Source organism: Lingula anatina, chromosome 10 (genome assembly GCF_051362555.1).
Source record: "Lingula anatina isolate TDL-2025a chromosome 10, LinAna3.0, whole genome shotgun sequence".
Taxonomy (NCBI): Eukaryota; Metazoa; Brachiopoda; class Lingulata; order Lingulida; family Lingulidae; genus Lingula; species Lingula anatina.
Window position 1 is genome coordinate 15,487,302 of NC_141776.1, and position 23,475 is coordinate 15,510,776.

The 23,475-nt window shown below is 35.9% G+C and overlaps 4 protein-coding genes across 6 annotated transcripts in view; 3 read left to right on the plus strand and 1 right to left on the minus strand.

Annotated features, from left to right (window-relative positions):
- LOC106179175 (integrator complex subunit 4) overlaps window positions 1–23,475 on the minus strand; it is a 33,110-nt gene that overhangs the window by 3,330 nt on the left and 6,305 nt on the right. Inside the window, exons 2-18 of one of the 3 annotated variants that reach the window (XM_086997640.1) lie at window positions 23,269–23,344; window positions 22,615–22,933; window positions 22,056–22,162; window positions 21,733–21,918; window positions 21,280–21,419; window positions 20,681–20,801; window positions 20,326–20,397; window positions 19,849–20,023; window positions 19,201–19,409; window positions 18,683–18,825; window positions 17,827–17,942; window positions 17,031–17,164; window positions 15,929–16,080; window positions 15,558–15,651; window positions 15,212–15,268; window positions 13,936–14,123; window positions 109–403 (exon numbers count right to left, since the gene is read on the minus strand). In XM_086997640.1, the coding sequence (XP_086853766.1) occupies window positions 109–403; window positions 13,936–14,123; window positions 15,212–15,268; window positions 15,558–15,651; window positions 15,929–16,080; window positions 17,031–17,164; window positions 17,827–17,942; window positions 18,683–18,825; window positions 19,201–19,409; window positions 19,849–20,023; window positions 20,326–20,397; window positions 20,681–20,801; window positions 21,280–21,419; window positions 21,733–21,918; window positions 22,056–22,162; window positions 22,615–22,933; window positions 23,269–23,322 (2,562 nt within the window). In that variant the 5' untranslated portion in view covers window positions 23,323–23,344. Of the gene's footprint in view, window positions 1–108; window positions 404–13,848; window positions 14,124–15,211; window positions 15,269–15,557; window positions 15,652–15,928; window positions 16,081–17,030; window positions 17,165–17,826; window positions 17,943–18,682; window positions 18,826–19,200; window positions 19,410–19,848; window positions 20,024–20,325; window positions 20,398–20,680; window positions 20,802–21,279; window positions 21,420–21,732; window positions 21,919–22,055; window positions 22,163–22,614; window positions 22,934–23,268; window positions 23,345–23,475 lie in introns of those variants that run through there. The other 2 variants (XM_086997641.1, XR_015331422.1) reach the window with 2 other exon arrangements.
- LOC147759668 (uncharacterized) lies at window positions 771–2,553 on the plus strand. The gene has a single exon (XM_086997645.1). The coding sequence runs from the start codon at window positions 1,386–1,388 to the stop codon at window positions 2,394–2,396; it is 1,011 nt and encodes a 336-aa protein (XP_086853771.1). The 5' UTR covers window positions 771–1,385; the 3' UTR covers window positions 2,397–2,553.
- Window positions 6,805–8,690, plus strand: LOC106179177 (uncharacterized). Its single transcript, XM_013562711.2, has one exon. It carries the CDS (start codon window positions 7,192–7,194, stop codon window positions 8,185–8,187), a length of 996 nt encoding a protein of 331 aa, XP_013418165.2. The 5' UTR covers window positions 6,805–7,191; the 3' UTR covers window positions 8,188–8,690.
- Window positions 11,083–12,958, plus strand: LOC147759669 (uncharacterized). Its single transcript, XM_086997644.1, has one exon. The coding sequence runs from the start codon at window positions 11,495–11,497 to the stop codon at window positions 12,503–12,505; it is 1,011 nt and encodes a 336-aa protein (XP_086853770.1). The 5' UTR covers window positions 11,083–11,494; the 3' UTR covers window positions 12,506–12,958.

Here is a 23,475-nt window from a genome sequence, read left to right on the forward strand (position 1 = left end):
TCCACAGGAAATTCACAATACAAATGTCAACAGATATGTGAATGTATAATTTTGCCTATTTTTTGCCCATCATAACTTTTCTTAATTTTATTTAGTTTCAGACTTTACCTTGACTCTCAGTTCTTGCACTTCTTCCACATTCTCTACCAAAACATCCATGTCAACTGCAAGAGCCAATCCTGCAGCAAACTGTAACGGATTATCCGATTTGCCAGTTGGCTCTGTGATCATAGCTTTGGCTTTGCGTATCTGATTGGACAGTCTTGGTATTCTGCACTTAAAATTTTGTAAGATCTGATTGGCTGCAGAGATATACGTCTGTGGCTGGACTATGTCTAGTTTTTCCTCTTGGAAAATGATAGACTGGAGAAGTGGCCCTGTGACACTGTGTTCTGTTAAATATCTGAAAATGGAGATGCCATAACAGAACATGATTGTCTGTTCATCCGATTGCATTCAGCAAAACGATAATTTAAGAATAATTTCTAAGAAAAGAAGCCAAAAGTTCTGAAAACAGCTATGTGAGTCATATCTTCAAACTAACTGTATTTCCAAATAATTGCAGGTTATACAATTATATGTTGGGTTTACATATTTAACTGCAGCATCAAATATTTCTACTGTTACACCTAAAAGACAGAAAACTATCGAAGAAAGGGCTAATTTAACAATTTTACTGTTATAAATCTATACATTTACATATTTATCTATTCATTTGTCCATAGCAAAAGAGATTTTTGTAAAGGAAACCCTCTTCCAGTGACTGTACAATTGAGTCACTTTTAGAATATTCAAAGACTTGTTGGCAGATTATGCATCACGCTATGAAGATCAAGTTTTTCAGTTTGAGATAAAGTCTTGTGTGCTTTAACTAATTATTTATTTGTTTCTAAAGATATTTCAAGCAAATATATTAACATTCAAGTCAAAAAGAAGGAAGCAGATAGAAGGAGGGAGATTCAAAAGACTGGTGGTGGTGGGGTCTCTCAAATAGTCTTAACTCCCATACAAGAAAAGATAAAATAATGTTAGCATTTTATTAAAATAAATTAATGTATATAGACGTCAGAACATACATTATATGGATGACTTTTTCTCCATGTTTAATACAGCTCCATGTTTAATACAACACTACAGCCGTTTCGGCCTGGAGGTATCATCAGAAACGCAAACAGATCAAATACTAGCGCTAAAGTCATAATATTAAAAAACATTAATGTATGGACCCTCCAGCACTAACATCCCATAAATATATATCTTAATGGCAGTGCCACAGCTTAATTTGTATGAATTCTCGTTTTAAACCTAGCTAAATAGGAAGCTGCATCAGCAATCTTGCCAAAGATTTTTCCATTTCTGCAACTAGATTACCATTCACTTAAGACATGGCGAGGAATTATATACCAGTGGCACTTATCACTGTCATTGCGGTGGCTCTTCTTTACTTAAATCGAACAAAAATAAAAGAAGTTGCCATAAAGAATCTGTTTTCTGGAACACCAATGACTAGAAGAATTTCTGCAAGGACACAGAGGTTCCCGGCCATCATTTCTACCCTGGTGACTGAAAAGGAATGGGAAGAAATCCGTTGTGTCTCTCTCAAGGTGCATCCAAATATATCCACTCCTATTTGTATTTACAATTTGACACAAGCAGACCCCCTTTCAAATATGCTGTCTAGAGGAATATTTTGGCAACCACAACTAGTCAAAGAAATGATAAAGATTTTAAAGAGAGACCCAGAACTTCAACTGATTGACTTGGGTGCTAACCTTGGAACCTGGACTCTTTCAGCAGCACGACTTGGACGAAAAGTTCTGGCGGCAGAAATGTTTCCTCCGACTGTCATCCGTTTATATAAAAGCATTCAACTGGGAAAGCTACAAGACTTAGTGACATTAGTTCCAAAGCCTTTGTCAGATACAAAAGAAAATGTTACTATTTATCTCTGTGGAAACAACAAAATGGGCACCAACATCGTCAAAAATGCTCAAGTGATGAGCAACTGTGGCTTGGCCTCCCCTTATGTTGCAAGTACAATAACTATGGATGACCTCACTGCCTATTTGCCAAATGGATTCAAAAAAGCTTTCATGAAAATAGACATTGAGGAGATGGAATTAAGGGTTTTCAACAGGTCAGAACATTTCTTGAAAACTGTGGATGTTCCTATTATTTTAATGGAATGGATGCACTACAGAAGGTCAATTCAGGAACCAAAATGCAGCTACTTTATATCCTACATGAGCCGCATGGGTTATATTCCCTTCAGACACCTGGCTGGACCAGATGGTAAGCTGGGTCCACTGCTGGAAGACAAACACTGGCTCCATATTACAGACCTGTACTTGATCAAGAAGACATACTTGAAATCAAATTTTGCACACCTTCAGTAAAAACTGAAAACACTACAGCTGAAGAATTTCATGCAAGTAATGTGATTCATTAGAGCACAGATGTGTTCAAGTTCAAAGAAAGCTAAAAGAAAGCACTGTTTAAACAGATCAGAGATTTTAGTTTTTTTTTTTTATTCTGGACTCAGGGATTCTCATTACTAATTAATATAAGCTTCTAACAATCAATAATTACAAAACAAAAATGAAGATAAGATAACTTTTACAATTTTCATTTAATCTTACTTTTACAATTTTCATTTAATCACTAAGAAAAATCTTTCTGACTTGGTCCCAACTTGATTCACATGTTTGCATTTCTAGGAATTATTCACAAATATTGTTTGTGGAAATATGGCTGGGTTTATTGAAATTTAAGTAATATGATAATCATTTACATAGAGGTAGGGATATTTTCATCATTATTATTAACTTAGGTCATACTTTTTTATTTTTATGGATGACATCCTGATTTCCGCCCGTTCTCCAAAAAATTAAAAAAAAAAAAAAAAAAAAAAAAAAAAAAAAAAAAAAAATCCCCCGCCCCCCCAGCCCCCAACGAAGTCGGTTGTCGCAAACGTCATTATTGAATTTGCCAGGAAATGAGCTTTCTGCACATGTGTATTATCGCCACGTGGAAATGCGGCCGCTTTGCCGTCAAATTCATCTCTAGGATTACTTTCAAATTACACAACAATAGTCAATAAAAGTCATAAAGAGAACGGGCGCTGTCGTTTTGGACTGGTATGCCATTGATATTGGGCATGGAGATATCACCTTTTTACAATTGTGCGAAAGGCTGGTGGCGGCCAGCAATTATCGGCCGAAAAATTTCTGTGACATTCTGTACAAAGCTGCACATTAATACCAGGTTTTCTGGACCGAAAAAAGGGTCGACAAGGGTGTTGAGGTATTCGGTGGGCTGAAGGTCGGACAGTCCACCTGACAGTTTGGCTGCTTCGTGTGAGTTGAAGTAGACAAAATGGCATCGTCCGAAATGACCTTTAATAGATTTGGTAGTATTAAGCATATCTTGCATCATTTTTTAAACATTTCTGTGAAGTGTTCAAAATGCCTTAATATTCTGAGAATACAAATCAAGACACACTGTTTGATTGATATTTGTTTTATTGATTGCTATACCAACTAAATGCATGACATAACCTTAAATAGATTTGGTAATATGAAGTATAGCTATTCATGACTTTTTTTTTTTTTTTACATTTCTACGAAGTATTCACAATGCTTTAATATTTTGAGAGCATGGATAAAGACATTGTTAGTTTGATACGTGTTTCTGTGGTAAAATTTGTTTCCAGCTGTGTACTGACAGCATTCCTTTACTTAAGCAGTATATATATATATATATATATATATTTGGACTTTTTTTTTTTTTTTTTTTTTTTGCCCTCTTCCCTCTTGCTCCGATTTTGGGGTACCCAGAGGATGTCATCCATAAAAATAAAAAAGTGTGGCCTTACTGGGGTTTGTTCATTAATGTTTTAGCAAAGGTCAGTAGATTGGCCAATTTAAAGGTATATGTATGTTTTATCTTTTTATCTGAAGTAAATGTATAAATCATTTGAAGTGTTTTTAAATTTTTATTTCTTTTTTACTCTAAAGCATGAATGTGCTCATTTCTCATACTGTCGCAGACAATTGTCTTCAATAAACATGTTAACATGTCCATGTGTTAGAACCTCATCCAAAACTTGAATGCCCCTTTGTTGAAAAAAAAAACAAAGATAAATAAATAAATAAATAAATAAATAAATAAATAAATAAATAAGGAAGCAAAGCCATCAAGCAGATAGACTAAAATGACAGAGGCAAGCCAGCAGAATAGTCTCAAAATAAACCACCAATTTAACAATGAAAGTGCACAAAATATTTTTATCAATAATGATGCAATTTTACAGAACAATATATATATATTTTATTATTATTTCTGAGGACACTTAGAAAAATGTAACTAGCAGGGTTTCAGGCACAAGTGAGTTCAAAGTCACAAGTGGAAAATGCTAACTGATGAAAAGAATCACAAAAATATCGCAAAAAAAAAACTTCATCAAGGAAAATAATCTAATCCAATCCAATCAATTTTGAAATCAAGCTGTATTCTATGCAGTCTTCTATAGGTATGAAAATGTATTCTGGGCCTGTGAACAAGTCTTACAGGTATGAAAATAATAAATAACATGTCTTCCCTTTAACTGCAGCTGAGTTAAGGTGATTTGCATGCATAATATCCAGACTTAAAAGATTTCAATCTATCAAAACATACAGTGGAATGTTTAGATTATAATGATTGACAATAAATCCAAGTCCAACAGAATTTATTTCTTATTATACAAAAGTCAAGAAACTAAATACAATTCTAGGAAAGAAGAGATTATATGTCTCATGTTTTCAACTAAAAGATTTCAGTTCAAGAAATTATAAATGAAATACTTCTGCGAAACCTTCCATCCAAAAAGCCCACTGATGTCAATCTTGCAAATTTTTCTTTTTTCGCATCAAAGCTTTTAATATATGTATATCTAGTAAGGAATCTTAAATTATGTCAGAATCTTAATATCAGTATTCAAATCACACAGATAAAGTTTGATTTTAATCTCAAAACATAAAAAGAATATCCTGGGCTATGTCATAGTAAGATGGTGCAGGGGATCTCTCTGGTATACAGGGGACAGACTTGTTCTTTCAAACAAACTCAGCTTGAACTTCACACAGGTTTATTACCCTCTCTTAGAATAAATGTACAGAGGAGCCCTGCTCTAACTTCAACAACGCGAATTGTGGAAATCTGGCGCAAGAGCTAGCTCTGTTCTACTTTCAACAGAACACTGTCAACCCTTAAATCTACTAATTGGGGGGGGGGGGGGGGGGGGGGGGGATGACTAAGGACCTGCCTGGATCCTATTGGCAAGGTTCCCTGTCACTCAGCATCATCTATTCATTTAATCTCAGAAGAGCACATGTGTAATTTACATAATTACAACTCAAATGCACATAAAAAGAAGCTATATAGTATCTGAACAAAACCAGAACTGTTATCATACTAAAACCTAGCAAAGAACAGGCAGTTGCATAGCGCTACTACGAAGGTCTACGTATCTGTCTCTACAGCTAGATTGCCATTTATTACTGACATGGCCAGGAAGTATATAAAAATGGCACTTATCATTATCATTGTGGTGGACCTACTTTACTTAAAATATACAAAAATAAAAGGAGTTGCCATGAACAATCTCTATTCTGCAGAACCAATGACTAGAAGAATTTCTGTAAGAACGCAGCGGTTTTCGGCTATCATTTCTACCATGGTGAGTAAAAAGGAATGGGAAAAAATAGGTTGTGTCTCTCTCAAGGTGCATCCAAATATATCCACTCCTATTTGTATTTTCAATATGACAGAAGGGGATCCCCTTTCAAATATGCTGTCTAGAGGAACACTTTGGCAACCACAGCTAGTCAAAGAAATGATAGAGATTTTAAAGAGAGACCCAAAACTCCAACTGATTGACTTGGGTGCTAACCTTGGAACCTGGACTCTTTCAGCAGCACGACTTGGACGAAAAGTTCTGGCAGCAGAAATGTTTCCTCCAACTGCCATCCGTTTATATAAAAGTATTCAACTGGGAAACCTACAAGACTTAGTGACATTAGTTCCAAAAGCTTTGTCAGATACAAAAGAAAATGTTACCATTTATCTCTGTGGAAAGAACAAAATGGGCACCAACATCGTCAAAAATGCTCAAGTGATGCGCAACTGTGGCTTGGCCTCCCCTTATGTTGCAAGTACAATAACTATGGATGACCTCACTGCCTATTTGCCAAATGGATTCAAAAAGGCTTTCATGAAAATAGACATTGAGGAGATGGAATTAAGGGTTTTCAACAGATCAGAACATTTCCTGAAAACTGTGGATGTTCCTATTATTTTAATGGAATGGATGCACTACAGAAGGTCTATTCAGGAACCAAAATGCAGCTACTTTATATCCTACATGAGCCGCATGGGTTATATTCCCTTCAGACACCTGGCTGGACCAGATGGTAAGCTGGGTCCACTGCTGGAAGACAAATACTGGCTTCAAGTAGGAGACCTGTACTTGATCAAGAAGACATACCTGGAATCAAATTTTGTACACCTTCAGTAAAAACTGAAAACACAACAGCTGAAGAATTTTATGCAGAGTAATGTGATTCATTAGAGCACAGATGTGTTCAAGTTTAAAAGAAGCTAAAAGATGGCAGTGTTTTAATAGATGAGGGCAGAGACTTTATGTCGTTTGTTTCCTGGACTAAATATTTAGAAGGATTTTGATTACAAAATTAAGACAAGCTTCCTAACCCCCCCCCCCCCAAAAAAAAAAAAAACAACTATAAAGATAACATTCATTTATCAATTTACTCCTAGAAGATGGAAAACATCACAAAGGTTAACTTAACATAAGTACAGATAAAAATCTATACATAAGGTATACATACACATAAATTTTCTTTTCATTTGTACATAGCAAAAGAGATATTTGTGAAGGTAACCCCTTTTACTAAGTTTAGGTGACTGTGCATTTGCGGCTTCACTTTTAAAATATTCATAGTCTTGCTGGCAGATAATACAACACCCAATGAAAATCAAGTTTTACGGTCTCTCTTTTTATAATTTTTTGGCTTTCAGGCAAACAAAACGAAATGAGAGCTGTTGTCATATTTAAACTTAGCTAAGAATAGGAAGTTGCATCGGCACTCCTGCCAAAGATTCTTCTATTTATCTACAGCTAGATTTCCATTCATGGCGAGGAAGTATAATATACAAGTGGCATTTATCGCTATTATTGTGGTGGTTCTACTTTACTTTAAACAAACAAAAATTAAAGGAGTTTTAATAAAGAATCTATATTCTGGAACACCAAAGACTGGGAGAATTTCTGCAAGGACACAGAGGTTCCCGGCCATCATTTCTAACCTGGTGAGTGAAAAGGAATGGGAAAAAATCAGCTGTGTCCCTTTCAAGGTGGATCGAAATATATCCACTCCTATTTGTATTTACAATTTGACAGAAGGGGATAACCTCTCCAAAGTACTGTCCAGAGGAACAGTTTGGCAACCACATCTAATAAAGACAATTCAGATTTTAAAGAGAGACCCAGAACTCCAACTGATTGACTTGGGTGCTAACCTTGGAACCTGGACTCTTTCAGCAGCACGACTTGGACGAAAAGTTCTGGCAGCAGAAATGTTTCCTCCGACTGTCATCCGTTTATATAAAAGCATTCACCTGGGAAACCTACAGGACCTAGTGACATTAGTTCCAAAGCCTTTGTCAGATACAAAAGAAAATGTTACCATTTATCTCTGCGGAAAAAGCAAAATGGCCATCAACATCTTGATGCGCAAATGTAGCTCGCCCTCCCCTTATGTTGCAAGTACAATAACTATGGATGACCTCACTGCCTATTTGCCAAATGGATTCAAAAAAGCTTTCATGAAAATAGACATTGAGGGAATGGAATTAAGAGTTTTTAACAGATCAGAACATTTCTTGAAAACTGTGGACGTTCCTGTTATTTTAATGGAATGGAGGTTCTATATAAAGTCGACTCTGGAACCAAAATGCAGCTACTTTATATCCTACATGATCCGCATGGATTATATTCCCTTCAGACACCTGGCTGGACCAGCTGGTAAGTTGGGTCCACTGCTGGAAGACACACACTGGCTCCATATTACAGACCTGTACTTGATCAAGAAGACATACTTGAAATCAAATTTTGCACACCTTCAGTAAAAACTGAAAACACTACAGCTGAAAAATTTTATGCAAAGTAATGTGATTCATTAGAGCACAGATGTGTTCAAGTTCAAAGAAAGCACTGCAGATGAGGTCAGAGATTTTTTTCCCTGGACTTATTATTTAGAGGGATTCTGATCACTAATTATCATAAGCTTCCAACAATCAATAATTACAAAACAAAAATGAAGATAAGATTAATTTTACAACTTTCATTTAATCACAAAGAAAAAGCTCTCTGACTTGGTCCCAACTTGATACACATGTTTGTATTTCTAGGAATTATCAACAAAATATTGATTGTGGACTATAGCTGGGTTTATTGAAAAATGTGGTATGTGAAAGTATGTGGTAACCATTTACATAGAGGTAGGGCTATTTTCATTATTTTTATCTTACTGGTGTTTGTTCATTCATGTTTTAGCAAAGGTCAGTGGATTGGCCAATTTAAAGGTATATGTTTGTTTTATCTTTTTGTCAGAATTAAATGTATAAATCAATTGAGGTGTTTTTTTATTATTTATTTTGCTATAAAGCATGAGTGTTCCCTTTATTTCAAATTGTATCAGTCTGTTGGTGGGGGGACCTTCCTTTGACTACCCCGACCCCCACATAACATAAAATAACTCTTTATAATAAAACCACAGGGGTTGGGCACAATGGGCTCACATCTTTGGATAATGCCATCTGTAATACTGCTACGGAGATTCCCAGGTTCCATGCTCAAAACTCTGCACACGGAAAAGAATGAAACGACTCCATGTTGTAACTTCAACAGAATATATTTTGTTAAACTAAAAGTTACATGGTACAAGCATGACCTCTCTTCCTGTATATCTGTCCCTCTACTGAGTTCACAGATTTTTATGCTAAACTTCATCAATTGAACTGTCCATCACATAACTTATAGACTGATTGGTTACTTCAGACACAAGTCCACCCCCTCATGGTGGGCACCCCCTAATAACTCAATGTAATCAAGCTCTAACAGATTACTAGCTTGAAACAAAGGACATTAAAATTTGAACTGCTAGGTGTGAAATATTATCTAAAGCTACTTATACAACTTGGCTTCCCATGTGTGGATTTTATCAAACAATGGCTTCCTTTGATTGAATTAATACTACGTCACATTAAGAACTAATTCCACTTTTTTCTATACTGTGGTTCCTGACATGTTGTCTTCAATAAACACGTCAAGATGTCCACCCGTTAGAACCTCATACAAAACGTGAATGCCCTTTTGTTAACAAAAAAATACTAATAATAAATAAATTAATTAATCAATTAATTAAATAATAATAATTAACAAAAAAGGCAGCAAAGCTGTCAAGCGGACAGACAAAAAAATGATAAAGGCATGACAGTTGAACACTCTACAAATATACATACAAAAATGACAGAGGCAAGACGGCAGAATGGTCTCAAAATGAACCACAAATTTAACAATGAAAGTGCACAAAATATTTCTTTCAAAAATGAAGCAATTTTACAGAATAAATTTTTTAATTATTATTACTAAGGACACTTAAAAAAATGTAACTAGATCAGGGTTTCAGGTGCAAGGGATTTTGAAGTGACAACTGGAAAAATGCTATCTGATAAAAAGAATCACAAAAACAACTTCATCAAGAAAAAAATCCCATCCAATCAAGCTGTTTTTTATTAAATCAAGCTGTATTTTGGGTCTGTGAACCATTCTTATAGGTATGAAAATAATAAGTAACATGGCTTTCCTTTAACTGCAGCTGAGTTAAAGTGATTTGCAAGCATAATATCCAGGCTTTAAAGATTTCAATCTATCAAAACATACAATGGAATGTTTAGATTATAATGATCGACAATAAATCCAAGTAAATTATCTATCAAATATAATTTATTCCTTATTATACATAAGTCAAGAAACTAAATACAATTCTTGGAAAAAAACATATGTTTCCCGTTTTCAGCTTAAAGATATCAGTTCAAGAAATTATTAATGAAATGCTTCCACAAACCTTGCATCCTAAAAGCCCACTGATTTCATTCTTTCATATTTTCTTTTTTTGCTTCAAAGCTTTTAATATATGTATATCAAAAGTAAGCAATCATACATTACGTCAAAATCTTAATCTTGGTAGTCATCTCTGTACACACAGATAATGTTTGATTTTTATCTCACAAGATAAAAAGAATATCCTGGGCTTTGTTATAGATAAATAAGCTATGATTTGAAGTGATAATCAAGACAAAGCTAGCTTAACTGGTAGCTACCTATAAAATTGTGGAAAGTAGTTTAATTCATCTGAATATTCATATACTGGAAGTTTCAGTAATCTTGCTTTAATTATTCAAATTGGTATATCTGCTTTACAGAGGCAGGGCCTCTGTCACCCCTCATGATATAGATATTAATTAAAGGAATTCTTACTGCAACTCAGTACAGGGTCAGCACTCATGTTAGGGCGCATTCCCATAGATTATAGATCAATCTATCCCCATGGGGAGTCTCACTAGATTACTGTTTTTGGCTTTTATCCGAACAAAACCAGAATTGTTGTCATACTAAAACCTAGCTAAGATTAGGAAGTTGTATCAGTCCACTGCTGGAAGACAAATACTGGCTCAAGGTAGAAGACCTTTATTTGATCAAGAAGACATACTTGAAATCAAATTTTGTATGCCTTCAGTTAAAACTGAAAACACAACAGAAGAAGAATTTTATACAGAGTAATGTGATTCGTTAGAGCACAGATGGATTCAAGTTTAAAAGAAGCTTAAAAATGGCATTGTTTTAACAGATAAGGTCAGAGATTTTATATGTCAATTTGTTTCCTGGACTAAACATTTAGGATTTTGATTACAAAGTTGAGATAAGCTTCCTAACCCCCCCCCCCAACCCCCCAAAAAATCTATGAAGGCAAGATTAATTGTTAATATACACCTAGAAGACAGAAGAACATCACAGAAAAGGCTAACTTCACATACATACTGATATAAACCTATACATAAGGTATACATATACATTAATTTTCTTTTCATTTGTACATAGCAAAAGAGATATTTATGAAGGTAACCCCTTTTACTAAGTTTACATGACTGTGCATTTGCTGAGTCACTTTTGAAATATTCATAGTCTTGTTGGCAGATTTATGTGCAACACGCTATGAAGATCATGTTTTCCAGTCTCTCTTTTTGTCATTTTTGGCTTTCATCCTAACAAAGCCAGAGCTGTTGTCACATTAAAACTTAGCTAAGAAAAGGAAGTTGCACTCTTGCCAAAGATTTTTCCATTTCTGCAGCTAGATTGCTATTCATTATTGACATGGCAAGGAAGTATATACAAGTGGCAGTCATCACTATCATTGTGGTGGTTCTACTTTACTTTAAACAAACAAAAATAAAAGGAGCTGCCATGAACAATCTCTATTCTGCAGAACCAATGACTAGAAGAATTTTTGCAAGGACACAGAGGTACCCGGCCATCATTTCTACCATGGTGAGTGAAAAGGAATGGGAAGAAATCCATTGTGTCTCTCTCCAGGTGCATCCAAATATATCCACTCCTATTTGTATTTTCAATATGACGGAAGGGGATCCCGCTTCAAAAAAGCTATCTAGAGGAATATTTTGGCAACCACACCTAATAAAAGAAATGATAGAGATTTTAAAGGGAGACCCTGAACTCCAACTGATTGACTTTGGTGCTAATCTTGGAACTTGGACTCTTTCAGCAGCACGACTTGGACGAAAAGTTCTGGCAGCAGAAATGTACCCTCCAACTTTCATCCGTTTATATAAAAGCATTCAACTGGGAAACCTACAGGACCTAGTGACATTAGTTCCAAAGCCTTTGTCAGATACAAAAGAAAATGTTACCATTTATCTCTGTGGAAACAACAAAATGGGCACCAACATTGTCAAAAATGCTAAAGTGATGCGCAACTGTGGCTTGGCCTCCCCTTATGTTGCAAGTACAATAACTATGGATGACCTCACTGCCTATTTGCCAAGTGGATTCAAAAAAGCTTTCATGAAAATAGACATTGAGGAGATGGAATTAAGGGTTTTCAACAGATCAGAACATTTCCTGAAAACTGTGGATGTTCCTATTATTTTAATGGAATGGATGCACCACAGAAGGTCTATTCAGGAACCAAAATGCAGCTACTTTATATCCTACATGACCCGCATGGATTATATTCCCTTCAGACACCTGGCTGGACCAGATGGTAAGCTGGGTCCACTGCTGGAAGACAAACACTGGCTTCAAGTAGGAGACCTGTACTTGATCAAGAAGACATACTTGGAATCAAATTTTTCACAACTTCAGTAATATCAGGGGTAATATCAGGGGTAATATCAGGGGCGGATTGAGGCTGTCTTCTGGGTCCTCTGGAGAAAACGGTCAGATTTTCAAGTTTACATTGACGGGCATCTAATTTATTCTGTAGGAAGACAGTCAAAAATGGAGGATGGATCAACAAAGATCATTTGGAAGACTGTCAGAAAATATCTCCGGAACCACCCCTGAATATGATTCATAAGAGTGTAGAAGTCTTCAATGTGATACACATTTTATGCTTGTGTTTCTTGGAATTAACAATAAAACATTGTTTGTGGAAATATAGCTGGGTTTATGAAAAATGAGTATATGATTTCCATTTATATAGAGGTAGGGATATTTTCATTATTATTATTATTATTATCTTACTAGGGTTTTGTTCATTGGCCAATTTATAGGTATATGTATGTTTTATCTTTTTACCTGAAGTAAATATACAAATCATTTGAAGCGTTTTTTTTTTTTCTCACTCTAAAGCATGAATGTGCACTTTATTTCAAATTGTCTAGGTCTGTTGTCTTCAATAAACATGCAAAGATGCCCAGGTCATAGAGATATGTCCAAAATAAATAAATAAATAAACAAGGCAGCAAAGCTGTCCAGGGGACAGACAGAAATGATAGAGGCATGACAGTAGAACAGTCTCAAAATGAACCACCCATTTAACAATAAAAGTGCACTAAATATTTTTATCAATTTTAATGCAATTTTATAGAATAATATTCATTTTTATTACTATAACAGAACACTTAGGAAAATGTAACTAGCAGGGTTTCAGGCAGGGAGCAGGGAGTTCAAAGTTAAAACTAGAAAATGCTAACTGATAGTCTTATATCTACACATTATCCAACTTCTAGTGTGTTGGAATAGACCTAAGTAGTAAGAGTAATTATCTATTTAAGATCATGTTACTGGATGGAAGATGCAGCACAATTTTTTTCTCCAAAGAAAGGCTAAGGTATTTAGCAGAGGCTAAGGTACTTAGAAGAGACTTAGCCTTATTTAGCCTCTTCTTAATATAATCACGGTTAACTGTCTCAGTTGAGTTGTTCATTTTAAGAGACAGATGCTGCTTTAGCTCCAGTTACGAATACAACGACAGTGTGATTTACACGTGATAAAATACTGATGACTACGCAGCAACAGATGCGCAGTCTGACGTCTGGTGTTTTTATTAGATATTCATTACCTCCAACAAGAAGGTCATGTTTTTGGTTTTGTTTGTCTCTTAGAAACATCACGCAAAGTAGTGAACAAACTTTGATGAAATTTTCAAATGCAAACAACGAGAAATTATTCATTTCTAGTTCAAACACAAAATTCAATCTACTCACTTCTTCATCTGAGCCATCTTGTCACAAAATTTAATCTACTCACTTCTTCATCTGAGCCATCTTCTCCACAAAATTTAATCTACTCACTTCTTCATCTGAGCCATCTTCTCAGTGAAAGCCTGGCAGAGGTCCAGAGACTGCTGGGTGTGGGAGGCCTTCACCATACACAGCACCTTGGCGGAGTATGCGGCCAGTCTGATCTGGTAGACCATAGCCATGTCCCTCACACTGATCCCCAGGTACAGGTACTCCAGCTGACCAGTAAGGGCAACTATCTATAATGTAATGTTAATGTAAATTATTATAATTAAAAAAAAAAAACAAGTCTGTGAGGACTATAATTATTGTATTTACAGAGTAAATAATAATACTCATCAGTGTTCAACTGTGAGACCCCATTCCCATACAGGCCATTGGACTATGTGGATCCACCCAAATCTGCAGGGGCTTTCGCTTAGTGCAATCAGCTCAACTGAACGACATGCCTCCTCAAGCAACCAGGGGGTATTTATCTTTTGTGTGCACTCATGTGCGCTCTAGGAGGGGTGTTGTTCAGTAAAGCCGATTGCAATTAATGACAGCCCCACATAGTCTGATATGTCTAATAGATGGAAATATTCCCTTAAATTCCCATCAACAAGTCAGTCTTAGAATCAAGTCCCTTTGATAAAAGATTCATAACCCATATCTCAAGGGTTTAATAGTAATTAAAAATAACAAATTTAAATTTTCTTTTTTACGAGTTTTAAGCTTGTAACACAACCATTTTAAAAATATACATATGTAATCAAGTATTATTATTAGTATATAAATCCTATAAATCTAAAAATCTGTACTCTGAACACCTATGAACACATTACTAATTTAACAAATTATGTCACAGTCATCAATAGTAATCATCTGTGGATATACAATGTGGGCTCTGACAATGAATGTGGGTATGTATAAAACCATATACTTTTAATTTATTTAAATTTTCTAGTATGTGCATGTTCTGTCGAAACCTGAAATTAATATTGTTCTGTTTCTATGTTTTTTTTTCACATTATTCTGAAATGATTTTCCTTACCCTTTAATGGTAAGGTTTTCTAGGACACACAAGAATTTGGAAAGCCTAATTTATATTAGAAGAAGCCTGAGCTGTACCATTGGCCCCATGCCAAGTCCCAGAAGAAAATAAAATTCAAAATTTATTCAATTACTGGCCATAATTGCTTTTGCCTTGGGTCACTCTGCTGTCTCAATGGGCCAGTTGGCTGCAAAGTTTTTGCCACGCACACAGACTTATGAAGATAGTATTATATTTTGAAACAATATAGAAAGATTGGGACAAGACAATGAAACTCCAGGTTCAAAATAATACCTTTTCTATCCTTTGGGCGCTGGAAGATTGGTTCCTGAAATTGTTGTTCCCAAGAAACTGAAAAAGATATAAATCAATCTTAACAGATGCAAAAGAACTTCAGTCTTATAATAACAATGCTTTTTTAAAACTTAACAATGAATATAAAAACTATAAGGAAAAAATAAAATATCAAAATAAGGAAGAATGATAGGGAAGAAATACACTTCAAAATGGCATATGTAAATAAACATATGGAATGAAAAATGTAAGCATTGTCTTATTAAGTACATTTTTGTCATACTACATTCAGAAACTTTTGTTTGTTTCATTTCACTTCAGCAAGACAATGTTTCATTCACATTACCTGTTCTAACATGAGCTTTAGTTCAATAAACATGCTGATACACTCAGCTGTGGCCTCCTGCTGGGGTGACAACTCTGTGATTCTCTGGAGGTCTCTGCAAATGGTTGAAACACAGTGCCTTAATGAGTAAATCTTTTATACTAAAATAACAGCATAACACAAAGGGGAAATATGTGCTCTGAAATCTAAATGAAATAAAAACCTACAAAAACATGACAAAGAAAAAGAAAGAAAAAGAAAAGAAAAAAGAAACATCGTTGACCTGTAGTAATTAATTTGTAATAATGTTAATTTTTTAATAACTGTAATTTATGAGTTGAAAAAAAAAAAAAAAACATCAAAGCCCACAACCATAACAGTATAAAACATACTGCTTGACCATGGCCAGCAGCTCGTGTCCAGTCTGTTTATCCATGAAGTCCACCTTGTCCAGTCTCTGTAAAGTCTCCTTTAAGAACTGCTGTGTGTTCACAGATTGTCCACCAGGGGGCTCCACATCACTGGAGGCAGTATGTCCATGTAACTGGATAATATAACAGTATATCCGTGTAAATGGATAATATAACAGTATATCCGTGTAACTGGATAATATAACAGTATATCCGTGTAAATGGATAATATAACAGTATATCCATGTAACTGGATAATATAACAGTATATATACGTGTAGCTGGATAATATAACAGTATATCCATGTAACTGGATAATATAACAGTATATATACGTGTAGCTGGATAATATAACAGTATATCCATGTAACTGGATAAAATAACATAAAGATAAAATGAATGTGGCTAGATGTGTGTGTACTTTCACCATGTGAGTAGGGCTATACAACACCTTTATTCTGTTGCTTATTTTTTTCTTTCTTTATCTGCAGGTCTCCATACCTATTCTACAGTAATAACTCACTAAATACGAACAATGTAAATTGAACATTTTCCCAAAAATGTTTTTAATATTTATAAATTAGTAACACTTGAGATTTTGATTTTAAATTACTGAAAACTAAACTGACTTTGGCTCATTAAGTATAGTTCAGTGTGTTTCTAAAAGTAATAAAGTTTGAAAAAGTAAAATATTAGAAAAAGAAGGGTATTTCATTGTGTGAGTATTTACCTTTTTTCCTTACCTGTAAGTTAGGCACCATATCTATGACCTCTCTATATCCACCTTATTTCTTCCCTTACCTGTAAGTTAGGCACCATATGAGACAGGCTATCCCTGAACTCTCTATATCCACCTTATTTCTCCCCTTACCTGTAAGTTAGGCACCATATGAGGCAGGCTATCCCTGAACTCTCTATATCCACCTTATTTCTTTCCTTACCTGTAAGTTAGGCACCATATGAGGCAGGCTATCCCTGAACTCTCTATATCCACCTTATTTCTTCTTCCCTTTCCGGTAAGTTAGGCACCATAAGAGGCAGGCTATCCCTGAACTCTCTATATCCACCTTATTTCTTCCCTTACCTGTAAGTTAGGCACCATATGAGGCAGGCTATCCCTGAGATAGGAGTAGTGTCTCAGTGTGTGTTCTGGGAGGAGAGGAACCATGGTGGGACTGTCTGCTGCTGCATTATATACCAGGAGTAGCACCGCAATATCTTTGATGTTACAGTCAAGGAATGACAACAACAAAGAAGTCAAATTCAGAATAAAAGGCAAGAAGATTTTTTTAAAAACCCTTTAAGTTGATACACTCAGTTTTTCTCTTCCAAATATGATATTGGTAACACACAATGAATAAGCAATTTGGCTCATAAATCAGCTAAAAAGGAGCCATCAATATGGTTCAAAACAATAAATATATAGATGAATACAGCACTAGCCCTGCAAGACCTTAATATAATACACCTATCAGCAATAAGGTCTTTAAATGTTGAGAATAGCTCGCAAGACCTTAATATAATACACCTATCAGCAATAAGGTCTTTAAATGTTGAGAATAGCTCTAAAATATTCAGTTCACAAACAGTAATTATATTTAAATGATATCCAAATCCACTTTATTTGAGAGGACACACTTCCACTACAGATCAATGTCGCAACATGAAGTACATTTCCTCTACACGAGGCACACATTCTACACCAACATGAGGCTTGCGTCCTTTACCTGAACATAATCCAAAAGGGGGCAGCACCTCAGTCTGATATAAAATTTTACATACAAGATAAGCCAAAACAAATACTTTCAGATTTATACTCTTAACCATTTATATTTTAAATAATCTGTTTCATAACGTTTTACAAAAAGAACAAAGGATACAGGCTGGATCATCCATGTCTGGCTCAGGTGTGTCAAAGTACATGTGAACACTGAGAAGTTCTGGTATTAGAGGCAGAGAGAGGGCTGGGTGGTGCTCTCCTAGGTGCTGCATACACCTGACAGGATAGAAATATATATTATAAATACATACACACTGAGAAGTTCTGGTATTAGAGGCAGGGAGAGGGCTGGGTGGTGCTCTCCTAGGTGTTGCATACACCTGACAGGATAGATAGACTAATATAAATACAAACACACTGAGAAGTTCTGGTATTAGAGGCAGAGAGAGGGCTGGGTGGTGCTCTCCTAGGTGCTGCATACACCTCACAGGATAGAAATATATATTATAAATACATACACACTGAGAAGTTCTGGTATTAGAGGCAGAGAGAGGGCTGGGTGGTGCTCTCCTAGGTGCTGCATACACCTCACAGGATAGAAATATATATTATAAATACATACACACTGAGAAGTTCTGGTATTAGAGGCAGAGAGAGGGCTGGGTGGTGCTCTCCTAGGTGCTGCATACACCTGACAGGATAGAAATATATATTATAAATACATACACACTGAGAAGTTCTGGTATTAGAGGCAGAGAGAGGGCTGGGTGGTGCTCTCCTAGGTGTTGCATACACCTGACAGGATAGATACACTAATATAAATACAGACATACACATATACCAGGAGGCGGATGAGTACATAATTAGTTGAATAAATGGACTGGTGACTAAAGCCAACCAACAGACACAGAAATAATGAAGAATATCACGAAAGACATAAAATAAAGAATTATATTTTAAACTCAATACTAGTTCTCAATTGACAAATCTTTTTCCCCAAAGCTTCCTAAACTTACTTCCATATAGAGGCTCTGTCCTGTGGGTAGCGTTTCAGGTTGTCAAGGAGGGCAAAGATGATATCTCGCAGCCCATTGGTGGTTGCTAAGGTGGCGCTACAGAACATGTTATGAACTGATTCTCTGATCTCATGGTTGAAATCCTGGAATTTATATAAAATTAAGATCTGTCACACAAGTGGTTGAATAGAATCATACGTCCAGGTGAGATAATACATAGATTTCATCACTTATTTCTGGACTTGTGATATTATGGATAAGAACAGGCCTTTTGAAGCCAGATGCTGCCATGCTGACTTCTTTTGTTTACTGAAGAGCTTTCTCTCCAGCATTCTTTTGCTTACTGGAGAGCAAGTTTTATACCTTTGCATCTAGCTGCAAAAGGCCTATAGTACGTTTTAATCTCTATAATCTATACAGCTCTGAGACCATTGTGAAACAAAAACTTCAAATTATTGCTTTACCTTTTCCTTACCATTACTATTTTTTATTATTATTATTTCATATCTAAACCATACCTTGAGCAGTCCTGAGGTGATTATCTCCACCTGATCTTCTCTCAGAGAGAAATGCTGACACATCTTTCGCAGACTGTTGATGGCATTGAGCCGTACGCTCTCTATTTCATCGTTAAACATGTCCACAAGATAGTCTAGGGACTGGTTGGCAAAGCTCGGCTTGTGAGAGGCCAGCTCACACAGGGAGTCCACCGCAGCGTTTCGAACCTCTGCAAAGACAAAACAGGGGTCAAATGTTACGGTTTAACATGGAATAATTTCAAATTAACTCTTTTCAAAACATGAAATATAGTTGTTTTTCTACATTACACTTCAGCAATATGAATCTCTTCAAGGAAAATAAAATTAATGGAATGTCTGGTTCTAAAATGACTGAGGAAAAAAGGATGGCAAGATGCTTTGGTGACTGAATTATGGCATATTTTACGTTAAAAAACTTTTGGAAATGAATTGACAACTGATATAATAATATTCTTTAAGTGAAGTCAGAGGGAATACTTCACTTTCAATATTCATGCACATCACAATAAAATACCATCCTACATGTAAAGGAAGTGGAAAAGCCATTCTGTATATAAATATGACAATGTTATTGCATATCGATAAAAATAAATGTTGTGAATAGGAGGGGTCTTGGAAATAAACTACCTAAATATTCATCTTCCAACCCATGGACAAATGCGCCGCAAGCTCCTCCAGACATCAGACTGACGTCGTCTTCGTCCACCTCTCCTCTCGGAGCGTCATCAGCCCACTTGTTTCCAGACGCCCACTCCCCACTCTGAAAGTGCTCCTTCTGGCGTTCATGGGCACTCATTTTCAACTAAAATTTTAGGGGAAAAAAAATTAAAATATGCAAAGAAAAAAGGGGGATGCAAATCACGTTTCATATCTTAAACAAGCTCTATGAAGTATACACAACACAGTTTTCAAAAAAATGTCAGAAATGCACAATCAACTTTAACTTCCATGTAACTAATATTCCAGCATCAAAAGGTTTACTAGCAAAGTAAGAAACAATTAAAAAACAACAGCTTTCAACAAAATACTTATCAGCTGGACCTTTCATCTGTTTTTAATTCATTCAATCTATTAATGAAACAGACAAAGAATTGCAAAGATTACCCTCATGTTAGACATCAACTTCTTGTCCAATGTTTGTTCTAAAAATCTTGGACTAACAAGGTGTAGTGAGCCCTACAATAAACAATATGAAAAATTCTGCAAATGACAATGCCAGAAAATCCGTCTTTCTCTAGTTTGTTTGTGAGTATTGTGTCAGGAAATGACACCAAGTAAAGACTGGGGTCAGATAAAAATCTGTCAGTGATAAATAATGGAGGCATTCCACAAGAGAAGGACCCTCTGTGTCATGTTAGTGGCCCAGTGGTGCACTGATTTAGCGTTGTCTATCCAGTCAGCGTGTAAGCCATATCTACTACACTATTTGCTTAAATTTTATATTTTATCTTTATCTTACCAGTAACCCTGCTGCCTCAGCTCTGACTTTCCAAGAGAGGTCATTCATCATGTTGCAGATCTTGACAAAAGTGTCGTCTACAAGCCGTATCTTTTCTTTAGACTTTTTCAAAGTCACTTTACTGGAGAAAGAAATATTGAAAATGAGTCCATATCAAAATAGATTCAGAGAAAAGATAATGGTAATCTTTATAATTATCATTCATGGTAAGACAAATGCAAAAAGGGAACTCAAAAGCAAATTTTGTTCAGAAAATTCCTAACAAAAAAACACACGGCTAAGAAACTATAAAGAGCAAGCTCAATATAGTGTAAATGCCAGTGCCACCAGTACTGGATTTTGATAAATGTTCCATGAAAAACCTGCAAAAGCTTTTGGTCTGTAGCCAGCAATTTCAAATGGAAATTTATTTTCTGGAAAAGTGGCCATTTTCACCCTTTAAATTGTCCTTACTTGTTGACATAGGACCTAGATAGATATTTGATTGAAAGTGGACCTTTTGCAACCAAAACTACAGTTCTTTCTGACCCCTCCCCTCTAACCCCCCTCCCCCTTTCCGTGCTGTACACATTTTTTAAGGGCCCACAACCCCCACCTACCTCTCAGGATACAAGTGTGCCATCACCCAAAGCAGCTTCACAGCATGCAGTCGCACGGACTCGTAGTCATCTGTCAGCGCCCCGCCTGCCTGTCTGTAGACATACATGTCCAGGAGAATGCCGCGCTCATGAAGGCTGGCCTACAGTAAGGAACAGAGTTTAGTTTCCTACTGAAGCTCTATAACACTGGCATTCGATTTACAAACACAGGTCATTTGAATTCAAGCCACTTATCTGAATATTTTCAAGGGTCTTTTTTGTTTTTTCTTTTTAACATAACCACTGGTCAAACTGTCTATATGACAAGTTGAACTTGTTTCTTACAGTGACCCCAGAGAAGTAAAAAAAAATTAAAGAAATAAAATAAGACAAAATTACTAGATTATGTGATTGTATTGAAAGTTTTTAAAAAAATCTCAGGTCAAATGCTACTCATTAGCCACCAGTCCTTACCAAAGCCCTCAAAGCACTGGCCCTGACCCTGGCATCCTGGTCCTGGGTATAACTACACAGCATCTTCTGTACTTGTAACAAAGAATCTGATTCGCCCTCAGCAGGGGACGTGCTGTCACATGATGCTAAAGCACCAATCAGTTCCAAGCATTTACATCTGACCAAATGGCTGGTATCTTGAAGTTTCTGAAATCAATCACTTTCTAGTCAATGTTTATCACATCATTTTTTTCTATGGCACTTGAGATTTGTTTAGATGAAAAAAATATTATCAGTTTGGGAACAATCAGAGGCCCCACTATATAAAAAAAATAGAAAATTACCTCATTTGCCACAGAGATCAGCTGGCCATGTAGTTTCCTATCTGTTGGTTGTAACTTTCCTATCACCAGCAGAGTGTTCATTACCTGACTGGACACAGTATGAGACACTGTAATAATAATAATAATAATAATAATAATAATAATAATAATAATAATAATAATAATAATAATTTATTCAATCAGCAAAGGAGTCACAAAATAGAACCTTTTTCAAATTGAATAACCTAAATGTACTGCATAAAACAAACTTGAACTTATGAAAGGGATTAACTCCCCCCCCCCCCAAACCTGTAGTGAAATTACATGTTAGAACCTCTCAAAGAGAACCAGTATAGCTATCTCTAAAGTATGTATGAGTGCTACTTGATGTGAAGATGGTTTTAATCTACGTGGAAGTGTATTGAATTCTGTAGCTGTGCACAGCAATGCTGCAAAGTCTTTGTGTTGTTTGTGTATTTATTGTGACAGTGTACTTTTCAATATCTTGTGAATGCAATTTTAAAAAAAATCAATTAACATCTTTACAAAGTCATTAGTATTAGGACACTCCCAAAGCTACCTTCTCTCTTGAAAGCATTGAGCAAATCATCCACAATGGCCGCTGCATTGAATCCCGGAGTCTTAACCACTTGTGCCAACACCAGCAGTACTTTGACACGGACAAATGACTCCTTCTCTTTATAGAAATGATCCAGTAGTCCACGAACTGCATTTTCTGCGGTGGCAAGATCAAAAGGGAGGCGCTGTTCAAAGGCGACCAGACACTGGAGAGCCTCCTGGGAGTTGGCGGCTGTGTGGAGTTCTAGCTGTACTGGGGGGACGGAGGGGGGTGGCTTCTGGATCAGACGGAGGCGTTTTGGCTCTGGAGGCTTTTCCTCCTAAAAATTGTGTTAAAAAATAAATAAAATGCATCTCATGTACAGAACGACGGGATGGTTATTTCTGTTCCATAGATCGTGACATTACAAATGTGTCAAAAGGCTTAAAATCTGTACTCAAAATTATGGAAATGTTAAACCACTTCATCTTGTATTTGAAAGACAAATATGCAGAGTGTAACCACAGTTTCAGTACAGAGTAGAGGCAAGACCGGTCGTCGTAACACACTGTAAATAACTCATCCCAATGGGAGAAATCTGTGCCTAAAAACACAGACAGGCGTTATCATTAGGGAAGAGTATGAAGGCACCAAATTTAGATTCTTCGGTGTTACCTGAATAACACGAGTAAATTCGGCTAAGGCCCTCTTCTTCAAGTGTGCTGCCATTGCCGACTTTCAAAGTTACTACCTATAATGAAATTTCGTTTAATAAAAAAGCAAATGTATCATCATCAAATAATATTTAATAAGGGTATTTTATTTTATATTTGTTATAAATAATAAATCAATGTTTTAAGAATATTATTCAGTCATATAAGA